The sequence below is a fragment of the Pseudochaenichthys georgianus genome, chromosome 3 (assembly GCF_902827115.2).
Source record: "Pseudochaenichthys georgianus chromosome 3, fPseGeo1.2, whole genome shotgun sequence".
In the NCBI taxonomy this organism is placed as follows: domain Eukaryota; kingdom Metazoa; phylum Chordata; class Actinopteri; order Perciformes; family Channichthyidae; genus Pseudochaenichthys; species Pseudochaenichthys georgianus.
In genome coordinates, this window is record NC_047505.1 from 33,580,142 (window position 1) to 33,599,487 (window position 19,346).

General features: G+C 40.0%; 1 protein-coding gene across 1 annotated transcript; it reads right to left on the reverse strand.

Annotated features, from left to right (window-relative positions):
* Nucleotides 1–3,089: 3,089 nt before the first annotated feature.
* On the reverse strand, nt 3,090–18,484 carry slc17a6b (solute carrier family 17 member 6b). Its single transcript, XM_034102848.1, has 12 exons — nt 17,939–18,484; nt 16,324–16,579; nt 15,279–15,397; nt 12,368–12,482; nt 10,873–10,960; nt 10,700–10,786; nt 10,141–10,283; nt 9,789–9,938; nt 8,848–8,980; nt 8,280–8,390; nt 6,822–6,949; nt 3,090–5,974 (listed from the first exon to the last, which is right to left on the reverse strand). Exons 1-12 carry the CDS (start codon nt 18,010–18,012, stop codon nt 5,633–5,635), a joined length of 1,746 nt encoding a protein of 581 aa, XP_033958739.1. The 5' UTR covers nt 18,013–18,484; the 3' UTR covers nt 3,090–5,632.
* Nucleotides 18,485–19,346: the final 862 nt, after the last annotated feature.

The window sequence follows — 19,346 nt, forward strand, 5'->3', positions numbered from 1 at the left end:
GGGGGCGTGTGTGAGATCTTGAAGAAGGCCTGAGGAAGGAGAGTGTCTGACTTCGTAATATAAGAGTGCCTCGCCCCAGAGACTCCCCCTTGACAAGCTTATGACGCACTTCCTGTCAAGGTGGTAGGAGGCTGCGTATGAGGATAGGAGGAGGAGGTGAGGACCAGCTAAATATATACCAGCTGTGATGATAGTGCTAAAGGCTGGCATGTGCAACCAATCATGCTTCCTGACTCGTGAAGGAGGAGGGGCCTGCTGCTGTTTCTCAAGCCAACCACCGCTGATACAGAGCCTCTTGTTGGGGGGGCTGTTACCCAGCATTCTTGTAGAAGTGTGATGTATAGAACAGGATCATTTAAGGTCTTGAATACCATGATGCCGTGCTGTATTCTGCATATCTATGTACAGCTTTGTGAACACGCCCATTGTCGTGTTACGCAGAGATCCTTCTCTGAGCACCATGGACAGCTCACGTGTGAGTGTGTGTGACCGCAGACAGCAAGAAAGGCTGCATGAAGTTACCACAATGCAAAGATATTTCTCAGTTATTTTTAATGAGGCAATTCTTAAAAATGCTAATGCGTTCCTCAGAAATGTTAAATAATTCATGAGGTTTGGAAAAGGACAGAGTAATGCAGCAGTACATGCTTTGATACTCTGAGGGTAATAATTCATATCATTAATTCAGTCCAAACTAAAGTAATGCTCATGTGTCCTGCTTGATAGGTCGATATCCTTCCAGAAGACATATACTTTCTCATCACACCGTGACGCACTCAAAGGTGCTGGAGGCGCATTGTGCAAATCAGGATCTTATTTATGAGCAGAATAGGCTCCCAGGGGCCAGGGCACAACATGAGCACAGCCCCCGAGTCATTAAAGGGAGATTTTGGCATCCTCTTCCACTCCTCTCGCACACACCCCCTCTGCTCCCTTGAGACTGGAGGAGCACCTGCCCCCTTCCCAAATTGAACAGCCATTTAAGATGCTGAACATATGCGCACACATTCTCTTAATTTAGCTTCCATGCTGTCAGAAGCACACGCCCACATGCTATATTTATATCCATGATGCATGTGAAAACTTTCAAACCCCGGAGAACATTTACAGAGCCGCCGGATGACGTGTTTCTGCAAAGAGACTGCATCAATACGCGGACACCGAGACTGATGCTACCTTGATTTATCTTTCAACTTTTCTGTGGGGAGAGGCAGTGGCAGGTTTTTTGTATTAAGGGGATTGATTGTCACAAAGGGTTATGGGTCACCTCCCTCACTTGCTCCGGGACAGGATGACGGTTCTGGCTGGTTGACTGTGAGAAAATAACATTTAGGGGTGGCTGGTGACACGTTTATTAAGCCTGTCAAATTAACAAAAGTGATGAGCTGAGCCGGGACAAGAGTCACAATAACACACGCACACTAAAACACACACACACACACAGCATGTTTTTCATATAACCTGAGCCAGAAGTCGGGCATCTATCAAGCACTGATCTCTGTGTCACCTTGGAGTTGTTTGACGTCAGTGGTGTTGTGGTCTGAATTTGACTTCACCAATACAGCTCTACCAAGTGCAGGATCCTATACAACATGACTCTAAACATAGACATTACTTGTTTTATCCAAAGCGACTTACAGTACATACTCAATACTGTGGGCGATCCCCACAGGAGCAATTTGGGGTGAAGTGTCTTGCCCAGGGACACAACGACATGCTGACTGCAGTGGGGTTTGAACCTCCCCTGATCCACTGCGCCACACGCCTCCCTAGACATCCCGGTTAAAATACATAGAAAATACAAAAAAAGAGAGGAGCAGTTGCGTAGATAGATACACGTCATTACATATACTTCAAAGTTCACACTAAAGCAGAGTTAGACTTGGATTTGAATTTATATCACCATGTATTTAATGTTTTTGAAGATATACCAATACCGTGACCAAAGCCTAATTTTGCTTTTGGATTTTCCTTGTAAAGATTAGATTTGACATCAAAAAAATAATTGTGTACGTTCATTTATAGTGTTGCTAACAGTTTAATGTTTGTTTACAAAAATTACTGTAGAATACAAAGACTTGGGTTAAAACTGATAAATCTAATGTTATTCCATATGATTGTTAAAGTCTATTTTTATTGTTATAGTTTTTTTTAATGCATTTGTCTGGTTTTACAAATCACTCTTGTCTGTAAAAAGCATAACTAATGCAGTGGTGAATCTCGACGACAGAAACAGAGACAGTGTATCTGTGTTCAGGCTCAGGTGTACTGTTGTATCTCGTCCGATGATCATCTGTGAGGACTGAAGCTTTGTTGGTGGAGGTAGGGATCGGCTCCTAAATCGAAATAACACCTTCAAATAGCTCAATAAGTGCTCCTCCTCCCCCTCATCTCCATTAAGAGGTTAGAGTAGTCGATAGGTCCAGCCGAACACAAGGGACTGGCCCTATTGATTTCACCACTGTGGAAGGAGGGCAGCCATTAACTGAGCACTTCCTGTGGCCTTGGAGGAGCACTCACTCTACTTCCAACCCCTCTGTACCCACTGATCTCATGTAAAGTCCATTACTTCTGTAGAACTAAGGCTTATCATGTGTCTATAATTGTGTATTGATTATTGAGCGATGAGAACTGTTTAATAATATAAATATGGTGTTTCTTGTAAATGTGATTTCTCAGGAAGGGCTGCAGAAATGTTTTCAAGTTTGACACTAATTCCCGAGTGGACTAAGGGATGAACTGATTTGAATTTGCTCGACAAAGTTCAAAGGTCACTGTGACCTAACAAAACCCTTTTGGCCACCATGTATTTGACCATGTAACCATGTAACATTTTGGGAAGACATGAATGATACTGTAACTTTCAAACTGCTCAGTTTATGGTGGGTTTGTACTGGTAAATGAAGCATTATGTTTTCTTGTCAAGCTTAAAGACACAAAACAGAATAGAAATAAATGTAGTTTGCCCTCGCTCATTCAGCTTTTGTGTCCAATGACAGTGATCATAGTGTAGCATTACGCACCATACACGACATACTGTTTCCCCTTTAGGCATTAGGAAAGAGACCAAACACAGAGCTGCAAGAGAGTGACCATTGAACAAATCATTTTACTTTACTTGTCTTTGGTATCAACACAAATACTCAGGACCCACAGATTTGTTTGGTTTTTTATCAAAAAAGGATATAGAGTTTTTCATTTGGACACCAACAAACCTCTCCATTTACACAGCAACAGAAGCCATAGAATCACACTGGAACTTCAGAGGCACAACACAGGAAACGTTTAACTACTTCAGGTTGCACAATCTTCATTGTTGAGGTTTCATCCTCAATGTCGATGAATATTCTGACAATGAACTCAGGGTGGAGGTATGTGTGGTTAAGTAGGGGGGTCCAGACACTAATTGGAGAACATTCATCAAACTTAAAAGTGAGGAGGGGGGAGAGAGAGAGAGAGAGAGAGAGAGAGAGAGAGAGAGAGAGAGAGAGAGAGAGAGAGAGAGAGAGAGAGGAAACTACAGGACACAATAACAAAAACATGAAGAAGAGCATCTGCCTCTTAGACGGAGCTCTTTTTATCATTCTCATCTGGTGAGCAGCCTTGTCACAAACTCTTTGAAATTCCTTGTCAAAGACGTTTGTGTTGGACTCTATTACTATATTTTTTACATTACGTTTTTTTCTTTACAAGTGTTATTTTCTACATGTTATCACAAAAAACACGACTCAAACAAATGCATACAAAACGATTACATAATGACTGTTCGTGATGTTTTGACCAGAACTGTTACTATGGATGTATTGCTTTGTACACTGAGTAATGTTGCTGTGCCACCTGCACACTTATGGTCCAATACGTCCAGCTAAAACCCAGCTCTGCTATTCCCCTTTGGTTGATTGTGCAAAGAAATTGAAGCATCAGTAACAGTTTCTGAGACAAAGACAAACATACGTTTGAAAGAAAGAAAAGACAAACTACAAATGTCACGTTGTGCCATGCATAAATACACATCCACACACATCTATATTGTGAAGTGCTGACGTATGGTCCCCACAGACAAGTGTTACATCAAAAATAAATTGGCCCCCTTCAGACCTGGTGAGCGCAGACTGAGAAACAGCTTGTTCTTCCTTTTCAGGAGCCTCAAACACTTTTCATGACCACACTACCATGAAGAAACATCATTACATATACATCATGACATGTCTCGTCTCACACCCATGCTGTAATGGAAATTGAAGAATGGCAGTTTGTCCAAATTGCACTCATTTGTGACTCCTGCTGTATTTAGCTATAAAAGAAATCTCCTGTTTTGGTAAACGTTAAGCAAAGTATAGATTTATGTAAACATTCAAATACTTTGTTTAGGATTGTTCACCTCAACTTGTATGTCATTTGATATTTTAAACTAGTTTCCCTTTAGTTTTAAAGACCGTGAAACATTTCATTTCATTTCTGGTAGAGTTAAAACAGTTTTGATCTTTCAACTTTTAGGTAGAGAAATACTTAAACATTAAAATCTCTCTTATCCATTTTATCATATCTTTCACATTTATATAATATATGTTTCTTATTCTCATTTACATTATAAGGGTTTGCTCCTCACATATAGTAAGACTCTCATTCTGATTTTAGATTTTCTTTACTTTCCCAAAATCATTACATTGCACAAACCCTTCACTAAGGCTGCGTATGAGTCTCTTAGTCTAAATGTAATCTAAAAGCTCTTATAAATATGTTCTGTCTTCTAGTTTTCTCTCTCATATATTTTGTATTTAGGACATTCCTTTCAGCATTGGTATGACTAGACTTTTCTGACGTTAAGGTGAGTATAGTTCTGAGGATAGCTTTACTTCTGCACTACACTGCTGAGATGTGTCGGGTTGAAGTTGCTAAAATCAAACACTAAACTGCGGAGGTACTAAATGGATCACATGTAGCACACATTGGACAGACACTTTTTTCATTTACCTTATATGCAAGTGTAACCAAACGGTCATCATGATGTGCCACTCAAATCTCAACACTAGTTCACTTACATGTTAAGGACATTTACATACACAGAAGCCGGTGATAAGAAAACAAAAATCATCATATTGTGCATAAAAAGGACACACTACTCTGAGTGCATTCAGGAGAGATACATTACAATCTATATCAACAGAGTGTCTAGTTTCTGTTTACGACGCTGTGCAGTGACACATCTATACACTGTAATGGCTGGCTTGTAGGACGTTGTATTGTAATTTGATAGATAAGGGTTTGGTTCTGATGAGCAGCTTCTATGTTTCCCTACAGGCTTCACTGAGGACAGCCTCGGCGGATGGGATAAGATTGTACACACGTACACACAATTGCACTCCAAATAGATATATCTTTTATCAATATGCATAATAATACGTTTACAGACTGCCAATTTGATATGTGTTACATCTCTATTAATCGAATATCTTTTGAATTTTTTACACATTTTAGTTATTTTTACATTAAATTGATACCTATTTTGAATTTGTGCAAACAATGCAACAATGGATTGTAGTTTTTTTTCCGTTGTTGATATTTTTGATGACTAAACTGATGCACACTCTACTCATAAGTCTACTCATGTGTCAGTGGATCTATGTTTGGTCTAGGAGTATCCCTCATCCTTCCTGTATCCGTAGCCTCCTGCCTGAGCTTCTTCCTGGACGTACTCCTCCGTCTTCTCCCAGCCTGAAGCCCAGCCTCCGTTCACCTGCGTGGTGGCACCGTACGACTTAGGCGGACCTCCGAAGGCACCGTAACTCTGAGTGATGTCGCCCGTCTCTTCTGCCAGCTCGTCCTCTTCTATGAAGCCACACTTCTCCTCGCTGGTGAGTTCTGGGTCGGCCCACGGCTGCTTTTCTCCAGACGCAAAGATCCCATAGAAGATAACTCCCCCATAATGCACCATGGAGGCGATCAGGAACACAGACTGCCACTCCTCTCGAGACTGAAGAGAGAAAGGAAACAAAATGTAGGTTTTGACCCCTGTCAAGAAGAGTCTGGACATTGTTTGTATTTATTGTATTGCGGGAAAATATAACTAAAACCAACAATAAATCATTCAATCAATCAAAGTGTATTTATATAGCCCAATATCAAACATTTTACATTTGTCTCAGTGGATTTTACGGTTTGTACAGAATATGAATATGACCTCTGTCCTTGGACCCTCACATTGAACAAGGAAAAACTTGTCCGATAAATAAATACAATTAATAAGTATTTTCCCTCAGTGCCAGAGACATTGACACTTACAACTTGTTGGTGTTTAAAAACACATTGGGTGACCTCATTACCGCCCAACATACTGTGTACCATCCTGCTGCTGCAAGTTCTCACCAGCCCCCTTAATGTTTATTCATTCATAGCTGAACAAGTCCCAACAAATGCTTTTCTGCCTGATTCAGTGAACTTGATCTGACTGAAGTCTCTGCAAGTTGAAATCTATAGACCATGGCTATCAACTATCAGCTGCCTAACGGCCTATTGATAAAACCCAGGCGCTATCCATGGTGCTAAAGTAGCTGACACATTTATCAGAGTCCCGCCCTTCTGTCAGCTTTGAGTTGGATCTATAATATTGTCTTAACGGGGTGTATTAAGATATAGAGAACAAAACTGTTTGAAAACCATTAACTAAATGTTCACTGTATACAGTATACGGCTTATAATGTTAAAAAAGGTTGAATTAAGGTGGTACCGACTTATCTTGGATTTGAAGACTTGATGGCCCAAATAAAATGAGAGGAACTTCATCACTGCCATGTTGTGCGCCTGAATGAAGAAGCCCTTACCTTGTTCTTTGTCATAGTACCAACGATCACAGGGCACACCATCCCAGACAGGGTGCCCACACCGTTAGAGATGCCCATTAGGATACTGGCGTAGCGTGGAGCGATGTCCAGGTGATTGACATTAAAGCCTGATGGAGCAAAAAAACATTCAATTAGAATATTGATATACATTTGACCCTTTCTTCAATTGTGGCGAGGCCAGACAAACACAAATTGAGGCAAACACTGTGACAGTATGTATCAAGTTATAAAAGCAACAGAAGCAGGACGACGATATAGATTAAAGTAGAACAAATGGGGATCATCTTGTTGCAGAAATAGGCAGCAACTTGCCACACATCCTCCTCCTCCCCCACTCTGACTGGCTGCATGAGTAAGTATCCTCGAGATCTGCCTCACCCTGCCTGCTGGCAAGTCCCCCGAGATAGCTAACACTGAATTATTAAACAGTCTAGGAAAAGACTCGGGAACAACCGGCAAGAAACTGATTTTCCACAGAGTCACAGACCTGAGCGTGAAACGTGAAAAGATCTGTTGAATGAAAGACTACAAAAAGCTCAAATGGTTCATTTTACCAGTTAAAATATGCTACAAACAATATCCGAAATATGAGGTCTTAAGGAAGTCTGTTACTATAAGCTCATATTGATAAACCTCAGTACTAGTGTTATTTAAGTGTTGTGAATAACATTTGGAAGAGAACACTCAATAGTACTTGCTTCATATTTACAAATCACATTCTAATATGTGAGATCTTTACACAATTATATGTAGATTCACATACATTTCAAGAATGTTTGTTTTAATCATTTATAATCCCCACGCTCATAGCTGCATGTCAACCATCCTAGAAATAAAATAAATAAACAACCTTCAATCCTACCATCAATTAACGACATGCTCAACTTCTACATGCTCTCAGTTTGCTCTTGAAACTATATCAGGAATATTGGCAGAAATGTACTGATAGTTTAGACTGGAGGTACACACGGCTATAAACTGCTTAATTAAATGTAATTCATTCATTTTGGGAAATATGCTTGTTATTTCTTGCAAAAAGTTAGATGAGAAGATTTAAACTACTGTGATTATTAATATGTGTGTGGTAAATATGAGGCTACAGCCAGGAGACATACAGGAACGAGGGATGTATTAAGGCAAATAACTAATAACAATTATTTGATCAACACTTCTGAATGTCCTTGTTCACTTTCTTTACAAAGCATGAAAGGAAACAGTACAATTACACCAACCGTTGTTTTAGTGAGAGGCTACATATCAAATGTGTCTTATTTGTCTTATTTAGACCCTTCTTTTGTGAAAACTATACAAAGCAATAATAAATGACATCCAGTCAAATGAATCATCATCAGTGATCACATGATATAACTTCAGTAGTCATTAGTTGTAACTACATAAGACTGAAATTGACCAGAGATTGTGTTTCTTTGTACTAACCCGATATAGCAAATCCACTGAATCCCACTGCCAGCACCAGGAAGGAGATGGCCACCCCTTTGCTGTGGGAATATCCTACCACCAGCAGCAATGTGGCCTCCATGCCAAATCCTAACAGAGACAGACAGCAGGGCACACACACACACACACACACACACACACACACACACACACACACACACACACACACACACACACACACACACACACACACACACACACACACACACACACACACACACACACACACACACACACACACACACACACACACACACACACACACACACACACACACACAAAGCCCACAGGCTGTTGGTCATCACAGTGCCAATTGAATTAAGCACGATGCATGGCCTGCACTCAATTACGTAGGTGACAGATATGAAATCAATGCACAGTCACAATCAGTGAGTCGACTAAGTATTGAGCAGATCATAAAATAAAAACAGTGAAAAGCATCCAAAAGAAAGAGCAGTATGGATCCAACACTATGAAAGTAACACCCTGTACTGTGCAGAGAGAGGTGTGGACAAATGATATTTCATCCTCGGTTCAGACTTCTCACCTCCACAGTTCATTATTTTCCTGACATTGGTAGTCGACATGATGTTCTTGGCACGTAGGTGGTCGGCCAGCATGCCGCCGAGAGGCACAATGATGGTCATCACTAAATGGGGCAGGGCAGACACAGCGCCGACCTACAACCACAAGCAGGAAATAAACCAGTGCAGCTGCAGCACGGCGGCAGAAATACAATGGAAACGTTTCATCATTTAGTGTCATCTCTGAGAAGGACCTGTCTTTTTTATTTACATCTATAAAATGCGGCAAATTGCATTGTGGGAATGTTGCCATGGACACAACATGTTCTTGTTAGAGTGACTGAATTATTGAGGGCATTCAAAAAGGGGGAAGCGAAGTTCAATATTTGGTCAATAGGTTAAGACTGGCATAATCTTTGAGAGTGAAAACTCAAAACACTTTTATTATTCCCCAAAACAGTGTTTATTGCTCTTTTAGTCTATAAAGATATGAAACCACATATTAAACAAAACATGTGCTATTCCACGCATTGTACAGAGTCTATTTACACCCTTTGTAACAGTAACATTGGGTTTATTAAATAAGAATCAATATTATTTGGCTGTATATATTTATTTTCCTATTAAAGGCAAACCACGCATTTTACATAACAAACCTTGGTGTAGAATACTTTGTGATAGCAGTCACTCTAACAATTGTATGCCTATCTCTTGTGACGCGGTGTTGCCTTGTTATGTAATGTATCTGTACATAAGAGAGGATCACAGGCCACCAGTTATACTGACATTGATTTTGATGATAAATCATTCCAACAGCAAAGTGTCACATGCTCAGCTCTGAATCGTCTGGCACTGGTGTTGTGTCATTGTTTTGTCACATGGATTTGAAACGATCCTGTATCACTCACTCACAGTCCCTGCTCCGTGTTTAGCATTTGCCCACTGACTTGTACTGTAAGCTCACCTTGCTTATCTCAAAGCCAAACACTTCCTCAAAGTATGCAGGCTGGCTGATCAGCAGCAGGTAAAAGGTCCAGCTCCTGCAGAAGTTAGCCACGATGATTGCATAGACGGGCATGGAGGTGAAGAACTTCTTCCAGGGGGTCTTGTATTTCTGGAAAAGATTATAACAAAGATTACATTTTACAAATAAATATACATGATTAATGGTATCTGACAACAAACTAAATGTATTCAAACTCTAGAAAAGATGGTATTTTGTTGGTACTTCTTGTGCTCTTTACAACACATATAGTTGAAAATAAATATTGTTAGGTGGAATAGATTCTTGGTATTCTTTAAATGTAGGTTGTTACCTCAGCGGGACCCGCTAGCTTGTTGCCCTCTCCAATGCTCTCCTCAATGTAGCAGCGTTCCTCATCCGTGATAGTTGGATGAACAGCAGGGCTCTCATAAGACACAAGGACCCAGAAAATATACCAGAACATGCCGAAGCATCCTGTATGTCGCAAACAGATAACATGTCAGAACTTTAAATAATTACAAAGTACTGCAGCTGAATTTGACCTCAGCGATACACCCAGAAAATGTTAGGCAGTCTGATCTTTCCAACATGCCTGAGAGACACGTAAACTAACTGCATCCAGTCCAGAGAGACACATGGGGGGTTATGTATTGACACACCAAAACATTGTGGCGGAGAAAATCAATACATTGTCTGCCTGGATAAATCCATTTCACTTTCACTGGACTGTTTGAGTGTCAAACTCTCAAGCCTAAAACACTTCAGCCACAAATGTTTCCACATACTGTAGGCCATAAATACTTAAAATACCTTTTTTCACCATAATTTCACTTGTGCAACGATACACACAAACACACACACATATCACACCTATCATCAATCAATCTTACCATATATGTAGAACACAGAGGACCAGCCTGAGTACTGAACCAGGACTCCAGCAAGAGGCATCGCTATCACAGCACCGGCGTATGAGCCTGGCAGAGAGAGAGACAAGGGAGTCAGTCACACTTTTATTTGTACACAATTTGCCAATAGGATATGTCGATAAATAACTATTTACCACAGAATGAGAGGGTGGCCAGACGACTCCTTTCCAGCGGAGGAGCCCACTTACTCCAGATGCCATGACATGCTGGGTAGGTCACTCCCTAAACACACCACACAGCAACAGTCTGTGTTTATCAATGGTTAAGAAACATAATATAAAAATAGAAGCAGACTAAACTATGTGTTCTTTTCCTTATTATGTTAGGCACTCTGGATACACAAAGTCTGTTTTCCAATGCATGTACAGTATGTAATGACATTGGTCAACTCTCCATTTTGGCTTTTGGTTAAAATAATTATTCAGGTTTGTACAATTAATAAATTGTAGACAGTAGTGTTTTCGTAAAGAAAAGGATTTTTAATTCCCTTCATGAATAGGAATTACTTTACAGATAATTTCCAAACACTAATAATGGCATTTTAGTGGTGAACATTCAAGAAGTGTTTCTGCATTTGAGTTTAAGGTGTAGGGACAATCTATGAGGGAATACCCTTTAAGATACGAACATGAACAAACAGGTGTCTGATATACTAACTGACACAAATTAACATTTCACCTTTGTAATTAACATGAACAAATTGCTACGGTGCCATGAGCAAAGAGGACCTGATTAGCTGTTCATGGAGCAAGGCAGGCCTGCAGCTATTAAATGTTCATTAGCCACTCATTTGAACAAACTGTGCTGACGTAAAAAAAGAATATTAGGAGAGCAGTGCATGTGATATTAGATTATTTTATTTATTTATTACTTTACAAATCTGTCACTTAGCTTTCAAACAGGAGGTGCTACTGATGAAGGAATTATTTACTATCAAGAGTTTTACATGATGGGTCCACAACCACTGGAATACAATGAAAAGCCCTCAGCTAGACATTCCCTATGTCCTTGATGATCCCCTGATTTAATAAATGATGCCCATCAAAAACTCCATCCATCCATTTTATTATGTCTGTTATATTTGCATAATAACTGTAGTGTCAGCTTTCTGCATTTTGCACAATAACAGACACATTTTAAAAACATTAACTACACACCAGGCAGATGTTTGGGTCTCATTATTCACTACAAAACTAGAGGATTAGTGTAATTTTGCCTTTTAGCATTTTCCTTTGCATTTATCTGTAAACCAGCACTTTGCTGTTGTGTTTCCAGGATACAAGTGTGACAGCAAAATAGAAGGCTAGACTATCCCACAAACACTCAGCTGTTGTGGACTGGATCAATCCAGTTGGTCTCACATTTCCTCTGGATGAATATCCTGTGCATGCTACAGCCTTTCACTTGGTTTCTCATGGTGTATGATCTGCAGGAAGCCCCTTTGTATAGTGTATTAGTGCAACATCTCACCTATGGATAACATCACATTATGTAGCTTTCATGATTTATTGATAACGAGAAAAGTGCTGTTTTCTTTACGTGGATACAATAAATCAACATATTTTAATAAATAGAAGAAAGATGTTGTTCTTTAAAATGTTGTAATAAACCTTTAGATGTTGCTCTTACCTCCACCAGCCCTTGTAATATCCTCACAAAGATAACACACCCATAGTGGACTCGAGCAGCCGAGGGAATTAACATGTTGAGGATCGAGGTAAGCACAATGGCTGCACCAAATACCCTGAAAATGATCACATATATTTTAAGTACAGCATTTGATATGAAGCAGCTTATTCCAGCAATGTGCCATGTTGACAAAGAGCAGAGCATTGAAATATCACATTAGATGAAAAATACCTTTTTTTATTTTTAAAGGTAAATATAAAAGATAACTATACCGTCTGCCTTGTACCAAAGCCAAGAATGGCCTTGCTTGCTAGAGATCAGGAGGGCCATGCCAGCACGCATAAATGGCATCTTAAAAACTGTAGCAACTGAATTGAATCTACGTCAAATCAAGGTCAAACAAAAGCAGACATTTGATTGTGTAATTCGGTAAGTGGAAACCATTTGAATCAGGAAAATACTTAAATTTTTTTAACCTAAAGATACCTTAATTCCAGGTTAACATACATGGGTTATCCTTACATGTTTGACACTGTAGGCTATATAGCCGGCAGTATTTAACCCACATAAATGTTTAAACCCTAGTTAGCCGAAAGCAGAGATGTCAAGGCCTTTGTGTGCTTATTAGGCCTACAATTACATTTTGCTGAAATATACTGAAATGTAGATGTCCAAAAACAAAAATTCTACTCAGATGGGGGTCTATATTCTGATATCAATCTTGCATCAATAGATGCCCAGCCCAAAAGCCGCTTAGAAGGCAGAACATGTCCATATACTGTGAAACTAAATATACAAATTACAGAAGAAAAAGGAATACTAGGCCTATTTTCTGTATGCCTTCACAGCTAGCATAATTGCCATGCATCAAATAAACACATGGACATTATTTGTGTATAATTTCCTGCTTATTTGTCTATTCTTTCAAGCTTTATAAATAAAACAAGCCAATGCTTTGCCTCTTAGACAACCTGCTTTCTATTTTTCAGATATGGTCACAGAGCTTAACCCTCCTATTGTCTTCGGTTTCCCCCCGTTACTTTGGTGTTCGCGGTCAAATTTGAACGGTCCTGTTTTAACTGCTATTACATTAACGCACACACACCATTAATCATCACCAAATTTCATTTAACACCCTTTCAAACTGTAAATATTGTATCAGACTACTGCTAGGCTATACATGAAAAACTGCAGTAAATATACAAAGAATAGACACTGAACATGTATTGCGTGTGCCAGGTGTGATCCATGTGGGGGGATAGGGCACATAAGGGGGGGGGACACATTTAGAGTATGTTTGTGTGCGTGTGTATGTGTGTGTGTGTGTGTGTGTGTGTGTGTGTGTGTGTGTGTGTGTGTGTGTGTGTGTGTGTGTGTGTGTGTGTGTGTGTGTGTGTGTGTGTGTGTGTGTGTGTGTGTGTGTGTGTGTGTGTGTGTGTGTGTGTGTGTGTGTGTGTGTGTGTGTGTGTGTGTGTGTGTGTGTGTGTGTGTGTGTGTGTGTGTGTGTGTGGGTGTTTTATCTGAGTCGGATGGTTACTAATACCCAGGAACACCATGGGTGCTAAAAAGTTGACTAAATCATCCAAAATTCAATGAAAGTGGTGATCAGCAATTGTATGTTCAAATGTCTGTGAAGGATATCATAAAGCCTTAATGCAATCGAATGTAAAACAAAAAAGTTATGATTGATGAACGTAGTAAATCGGTCAGATTTGACCCGAAGACAACAGGAGGGTTAAGCAATGCTCCGTCCTGAAACACCACGCCCATCCGGGAAAATGATTTTTATGGAGTTCCAGGCCCATGATAGGAGACGCATGTGTCGCCTAGCAACCGTTTTTCTAATTAATGTGTTACCTCATTTGCATGTTATCACTTTGCTAATTATTATCTGACAAATCAAGGCTGTGTGTGCCTTAAAACAACTTTAAGGCAAATACAAGTATGTTTTTTTTAAGAAGGACGCGATCATTATTGTTGTTCCTTTGGTGTCGCGAGGGAGCAGCTGAGCAAGTGAGGTCGTGCGAAGGGAGCTATTTCCCATTTCTGTCACGTTCTCCCGCCCCTCTCATCTGCACGCGGGGGACAAACCCTAATCCGGTTGAGAGTAGCCTACTCTTGGGCACGAGACCAATTGATTCAACTACATCCTCGTGTCAATCAACAAGATGAGGAACAGCCAACCGGGGTGCAGAGAATTAAACATAGGGTGATATAATGCCTATAAGGGAAGGGGGTTCAGCTAATAATAACTAGTTTGGCTGCCCTTTTTAAATAATAATACATTTTTAAATAATATGTGACTTTAATTATAAACGATTAGTCTGCCCAATAAAAATAACCGGAACCATTTTTTGCGTTTATGGTTTTGTTACCAATAATAATTTAAATGAGAAAATGGTAGCCTATGTATACCCTCAACGTGAACCGTTTAAGCTTGGTAAAAGAAAAATGATGACTCATTGGCACATGTGAATTAAAGCCTTTGGCGACAGGACCGGGTCTGGTCCCCCTCCAGGGAGCTCATTAACAGGTGGCACGTGGCAGAGAGCCTGACAGCCCCCACCCCCCTGCAGCTCTGCATCACTTTAGAGCAGTTGACTGTCTGCTGCCTGTATCAAACCAAGCCTGTAAATTCTTCATCATCCAATTCATAATTCAAGCAAGACTGCCGCCATTTTTTTCTGTCTGGCATTGGCTGTTATTTTATGTTCTGCAATCATTCCGTTCCAAAGTGTAAAATGTGTTCATATTATTTTTTAAATAGGCTAAGTAAAGAATGAGTGTCAGAAAGGAAGAGGCATCTCAGTCATTTGGCTTAATTGGCTAAAAATGGTAGTGAACAAAAATTATAATCTGACAAATGATTGTCTCGGTGTTGTATTGGTAATTCATGGGGAGTGCCGCCTACCTGTTTGCTGCCAGCCTGGAGGATATCCATCCTCCCGGGATTTGTGTAACGATGTAGCCCCAGAAAAAAGATCCGTGAATCAGACCCACCGTCTCCGGATCCCAGTTGAACTTGGCTTTCTGAGACAACAGAAATACAAAACCAGTGAAAATTATACAACGTTGACGTTGAATATTGTTAAATGACCTCTGTTGTGCCTACTGTTGTTTGCTATCATTTAAGATCAAACGAAAAACCTGTATGCTATGAATGTATTGATCTTTAGCCAGGCCTGTTTATTAAAAGGCCTGCAATGGTTTATTTCGATCAGATGACATTGATCTGCACGTTCATGTGTTCTGCACTGTCAATGAAGAATTTGCCTATGAAGGTGGGGGGAACTAAATATATGGGTGTTGGATGAATAGTAGCCTATAATATCTGTATTGGTTAATATTTGGCCTAAACACAAAGAAAACATTTCAATGCATCCAATAAACCTGAATACATATGTACTGTAATATAGCCTATAGGCTGTGGTGAATTAACCCATTTGGACATGTTTTGTTTTTGTTTTTTTAAAGTTGTAAGCTATAAGTATTAACTTGTTTGCTATGTATGCAAAAAAGATGCTGCAATAAACATCTGTAATAGAAATAACGTCAATTATTTGCATAGATTATTAGGGGGTTTCACACAGGATACATAAATGCATTTTTTTCTTTTCAAATGTTATCATATTAGGCCTAATCAAAGACTGAAACATAAAATATTATCAGCTCCGACGCACTGACGAGATTTTAAAACTTGCCCAACATGTTATCAAATCTTAGGCGTATTTAATGTTTTCTTACGCACAAATATCCACTTATATGTTGAAAAATCAGCCATGAATATTGGGGGACCATTTAAGTGCATTGTGTTATTGATAATAAAACAATAGACCTTAGATATTGTTTATCTCATGTGTGGAGGAAATCATTTTGGGATTTTTTCTTGATCAAATAAGAGTCAGGTGTTTTGAGGCACTCTACGTTGCTTTAACGTCAGGCTGCCGGTGCCACACCTCTGTGATGATGATCTTGCCGTTCTCGTGGATGGTGCTGTTGTTGACCATGCCCACTATAGCCACGCCCAGGTTACACCGGATACCGAAAGAGATGCAGAAGCCCAGGCCGCTCATGATGGCGATGATGTATCGGCGGGGCAGACCGCAGCAGTTGCAGTCACACAGCGGGGGTTTCTTCTCCGCGGCCTCCCGGGGCCGGCCGTCCTCCGTCAGCTCGATCACCTCCCCAGTTTTCTGTTTCCTCTCCATTAACCTGCAACAGCCAGGTGAGGACAGTCTAGAAGTTCCCCTGATATATTTTCATCATATGACATGATACAACCCAAACATGTAAAACTGTTTTTTTTTTTTTCAAAGAGGGTCCTTTTTTATTTCCATTTTGTATGAATATTTCATTATGGACGTGATTGGGTGTTATGTGTGTCTATCTGAGATGTATTGTTGTCAGTCAAGAAAGGGCAGAAGGCAGTTTTTCCATTCACCATAATAAATAAGCCTGGTGGAGAGAGGCCTTCTGTATTTCATAATGAGCATCATCTGTAACCTTACAGATCAGGGCAGATTACTCAAAAACACCTTAGCAACGACTTCAAGGAAAATACGTTCTTCTATTTAAATAAAGGGAAAAAACGAACAAACTTCGCCTGTAGCTGAAACCATGTCCCTGACTGTATAGGCCTACCGCATTGCAGCATCATCTCACTTTCACTCATTAGCATTCACGGGACCGAGCAGCAGCCAGCCTGCATACTATGGGCATACCTCTAAATCCCCCTTTTTCAATACGACAGTCTCACAGTAGGCAAAATGTACTAGATGCAAAATGATACAACAAATCAGTTTTTTGCAAACGGATACAAATAAAAAGTGCCAATATACAGGGTAAAACATTCTCGTTAAAATGCTTGCAAAATGCAATTGATCTATGCATTGCAGTGAGAAAAAGGCCTAAGGAAAATACGTGTAGAAGAAATGCGTTTATCTGAGGGATCATTGAATCCAAACAAGAGTGAAAATCATTAATAAATGATGGCCTGCTCCAGACTGTAAGGAATATAATATAGCACAGGGAGGCCCCTGAAATGCTTGAAGGACACAGGGGAATCATCTAAATATAGTGCAGATGCAACAGCTGGAAACACCAGATAAATCCTGTCGATATAAATATGTGATGGGTTTTTAATATTGATATGAGATCCGGCTACAGGGTTTACCATTAGCCGTATACATGAAATACACGACTGGACGTGTCGTTTGTCCTGTTTAACCTGCTAATAGATAAAGGCCCTTCACCAGGACACACTGACTGCGTGCACGTTTTCATCTACGCTGTGCCATCTATGTTCACCCAAACCCCCTGCCATCACCATTCACATGCACACGAACGTTCACAGACGTACGCGCGCACACACACATTTGGTTGCATAATTTTGTTCTCACTTGTAGAGGCGTGACTAGACATCCCTATAAGTTGTAAAACAGTTTTGGGTGACCTGCAGATATACACACCACCTTGACTCGTGTTAGGCTGCAATCAAGCATGCAAACAATCTCTCTTAAACGCAAGAAAAATGAAAGGCGCCCACTGAGATGAAAAAATGCCCGCCCTTACCTGTGCATATGACCCAGGGTCTTCCCTGCAAATTCCTTCACCCCCGCCGTGGCTCTCATCTTTACTGACTCCATATCCAGTTTCTTTGTCTAGGCCTTTTTCTTTTAAATATTATTTTACTGCTTAATCTTCATGTTAAGGCGCAGGATGGCCGGCTGCAGCGGCTACGAGGAAAACAACAAACGAAGTTGTGATGAGTGTGAGTCCAGGGAGGCGACGATCCAAAAATACGAGTTTATTTGTTAACAATGAAACCGTAAATACGAAAAAAACAGGAGGAATTAAACAAGCCGTGCGCCTTCCTCCACCACCAGCTCCTCTCCTGCCTGGCGTACAGTAGCCGCGTCAAGTGCCATCACGAGGAAAAAATGAGAGAAATTAATAGTCGGCGTCGTAGATCAGTTATGGATTTGTCCGGATTTTTTTTTTTTAAAGGAGAGAGAGAATACGTAGACAAATTAAAAAGGCTCAAAGAAAGCAGAAGTGGGTGTTTGGAGTAGCTTCAATAAATCAAAGAGGGAGTGAGGCAGTATCGTGGCTCCTGTGGTGCGCGCAGGTTCATCTGACGTCGTGCTCAGCGACAGCAGCTCCGCGTGCAACATCTGGCCAGCTGCTCAGCACACATGCAGGCCAAAGAGACAATATTACATGCTAATGCATACATATAACTTACTGTGTTAGTCATTTAATAAAACAATATAGGAAAGAGAGAAGACATGTTTTATAGTTCATTTTTATTTTTGCTTTATGTTGCATCTTAGTTGATTTGAGGTATATGAAAGGCCTTTAGTTATTTCGATTTTATTTTATCATTCGGATTTTATTAATAAAACGTATTTAAAACAAGTACAGTTAACCCAATATATGAAAGCAGCAGCTCTCACTATTGCGGTGCTATGGAAACCAAATGAGTAGGAGTGAATACCTTCCACCCCCCAACAAGCTCCTCTTCTCAACGTAGGAATCTATCAATAATTCATAATAATTGTTATCCCCCAGACAACCACATCCTTCCACAGAAGCATGCATTACATTTCGGAACCATTTCTTACATATTTATATTTTATGAGATTTTGAGGATATGTCGATATCCTTCTGCATTCACTATTTTTAGCCGAATAGCAAAAGACTACAAATGCCACAATAATGGTAATGACAATATAAAATACATTAAAGTAATAGTAATACTCAACACGATTATGACATCTTTTGATATACAATATAGCTTAGTGCTTTTAGTGTAAAAAAGAAAAGAGAGGTGATCAGGGTCTCTTTTTCATTTCTTGGTGTGGGGCACCATCTGGTGGTCACACGCCACACTGAATCTTTGCCTTTATACTCATACAGGTATTTTGCTAAATCATGTTTTTCATATAAATTCTGGTTCCTTTTTTTCTTTAAGTCACCC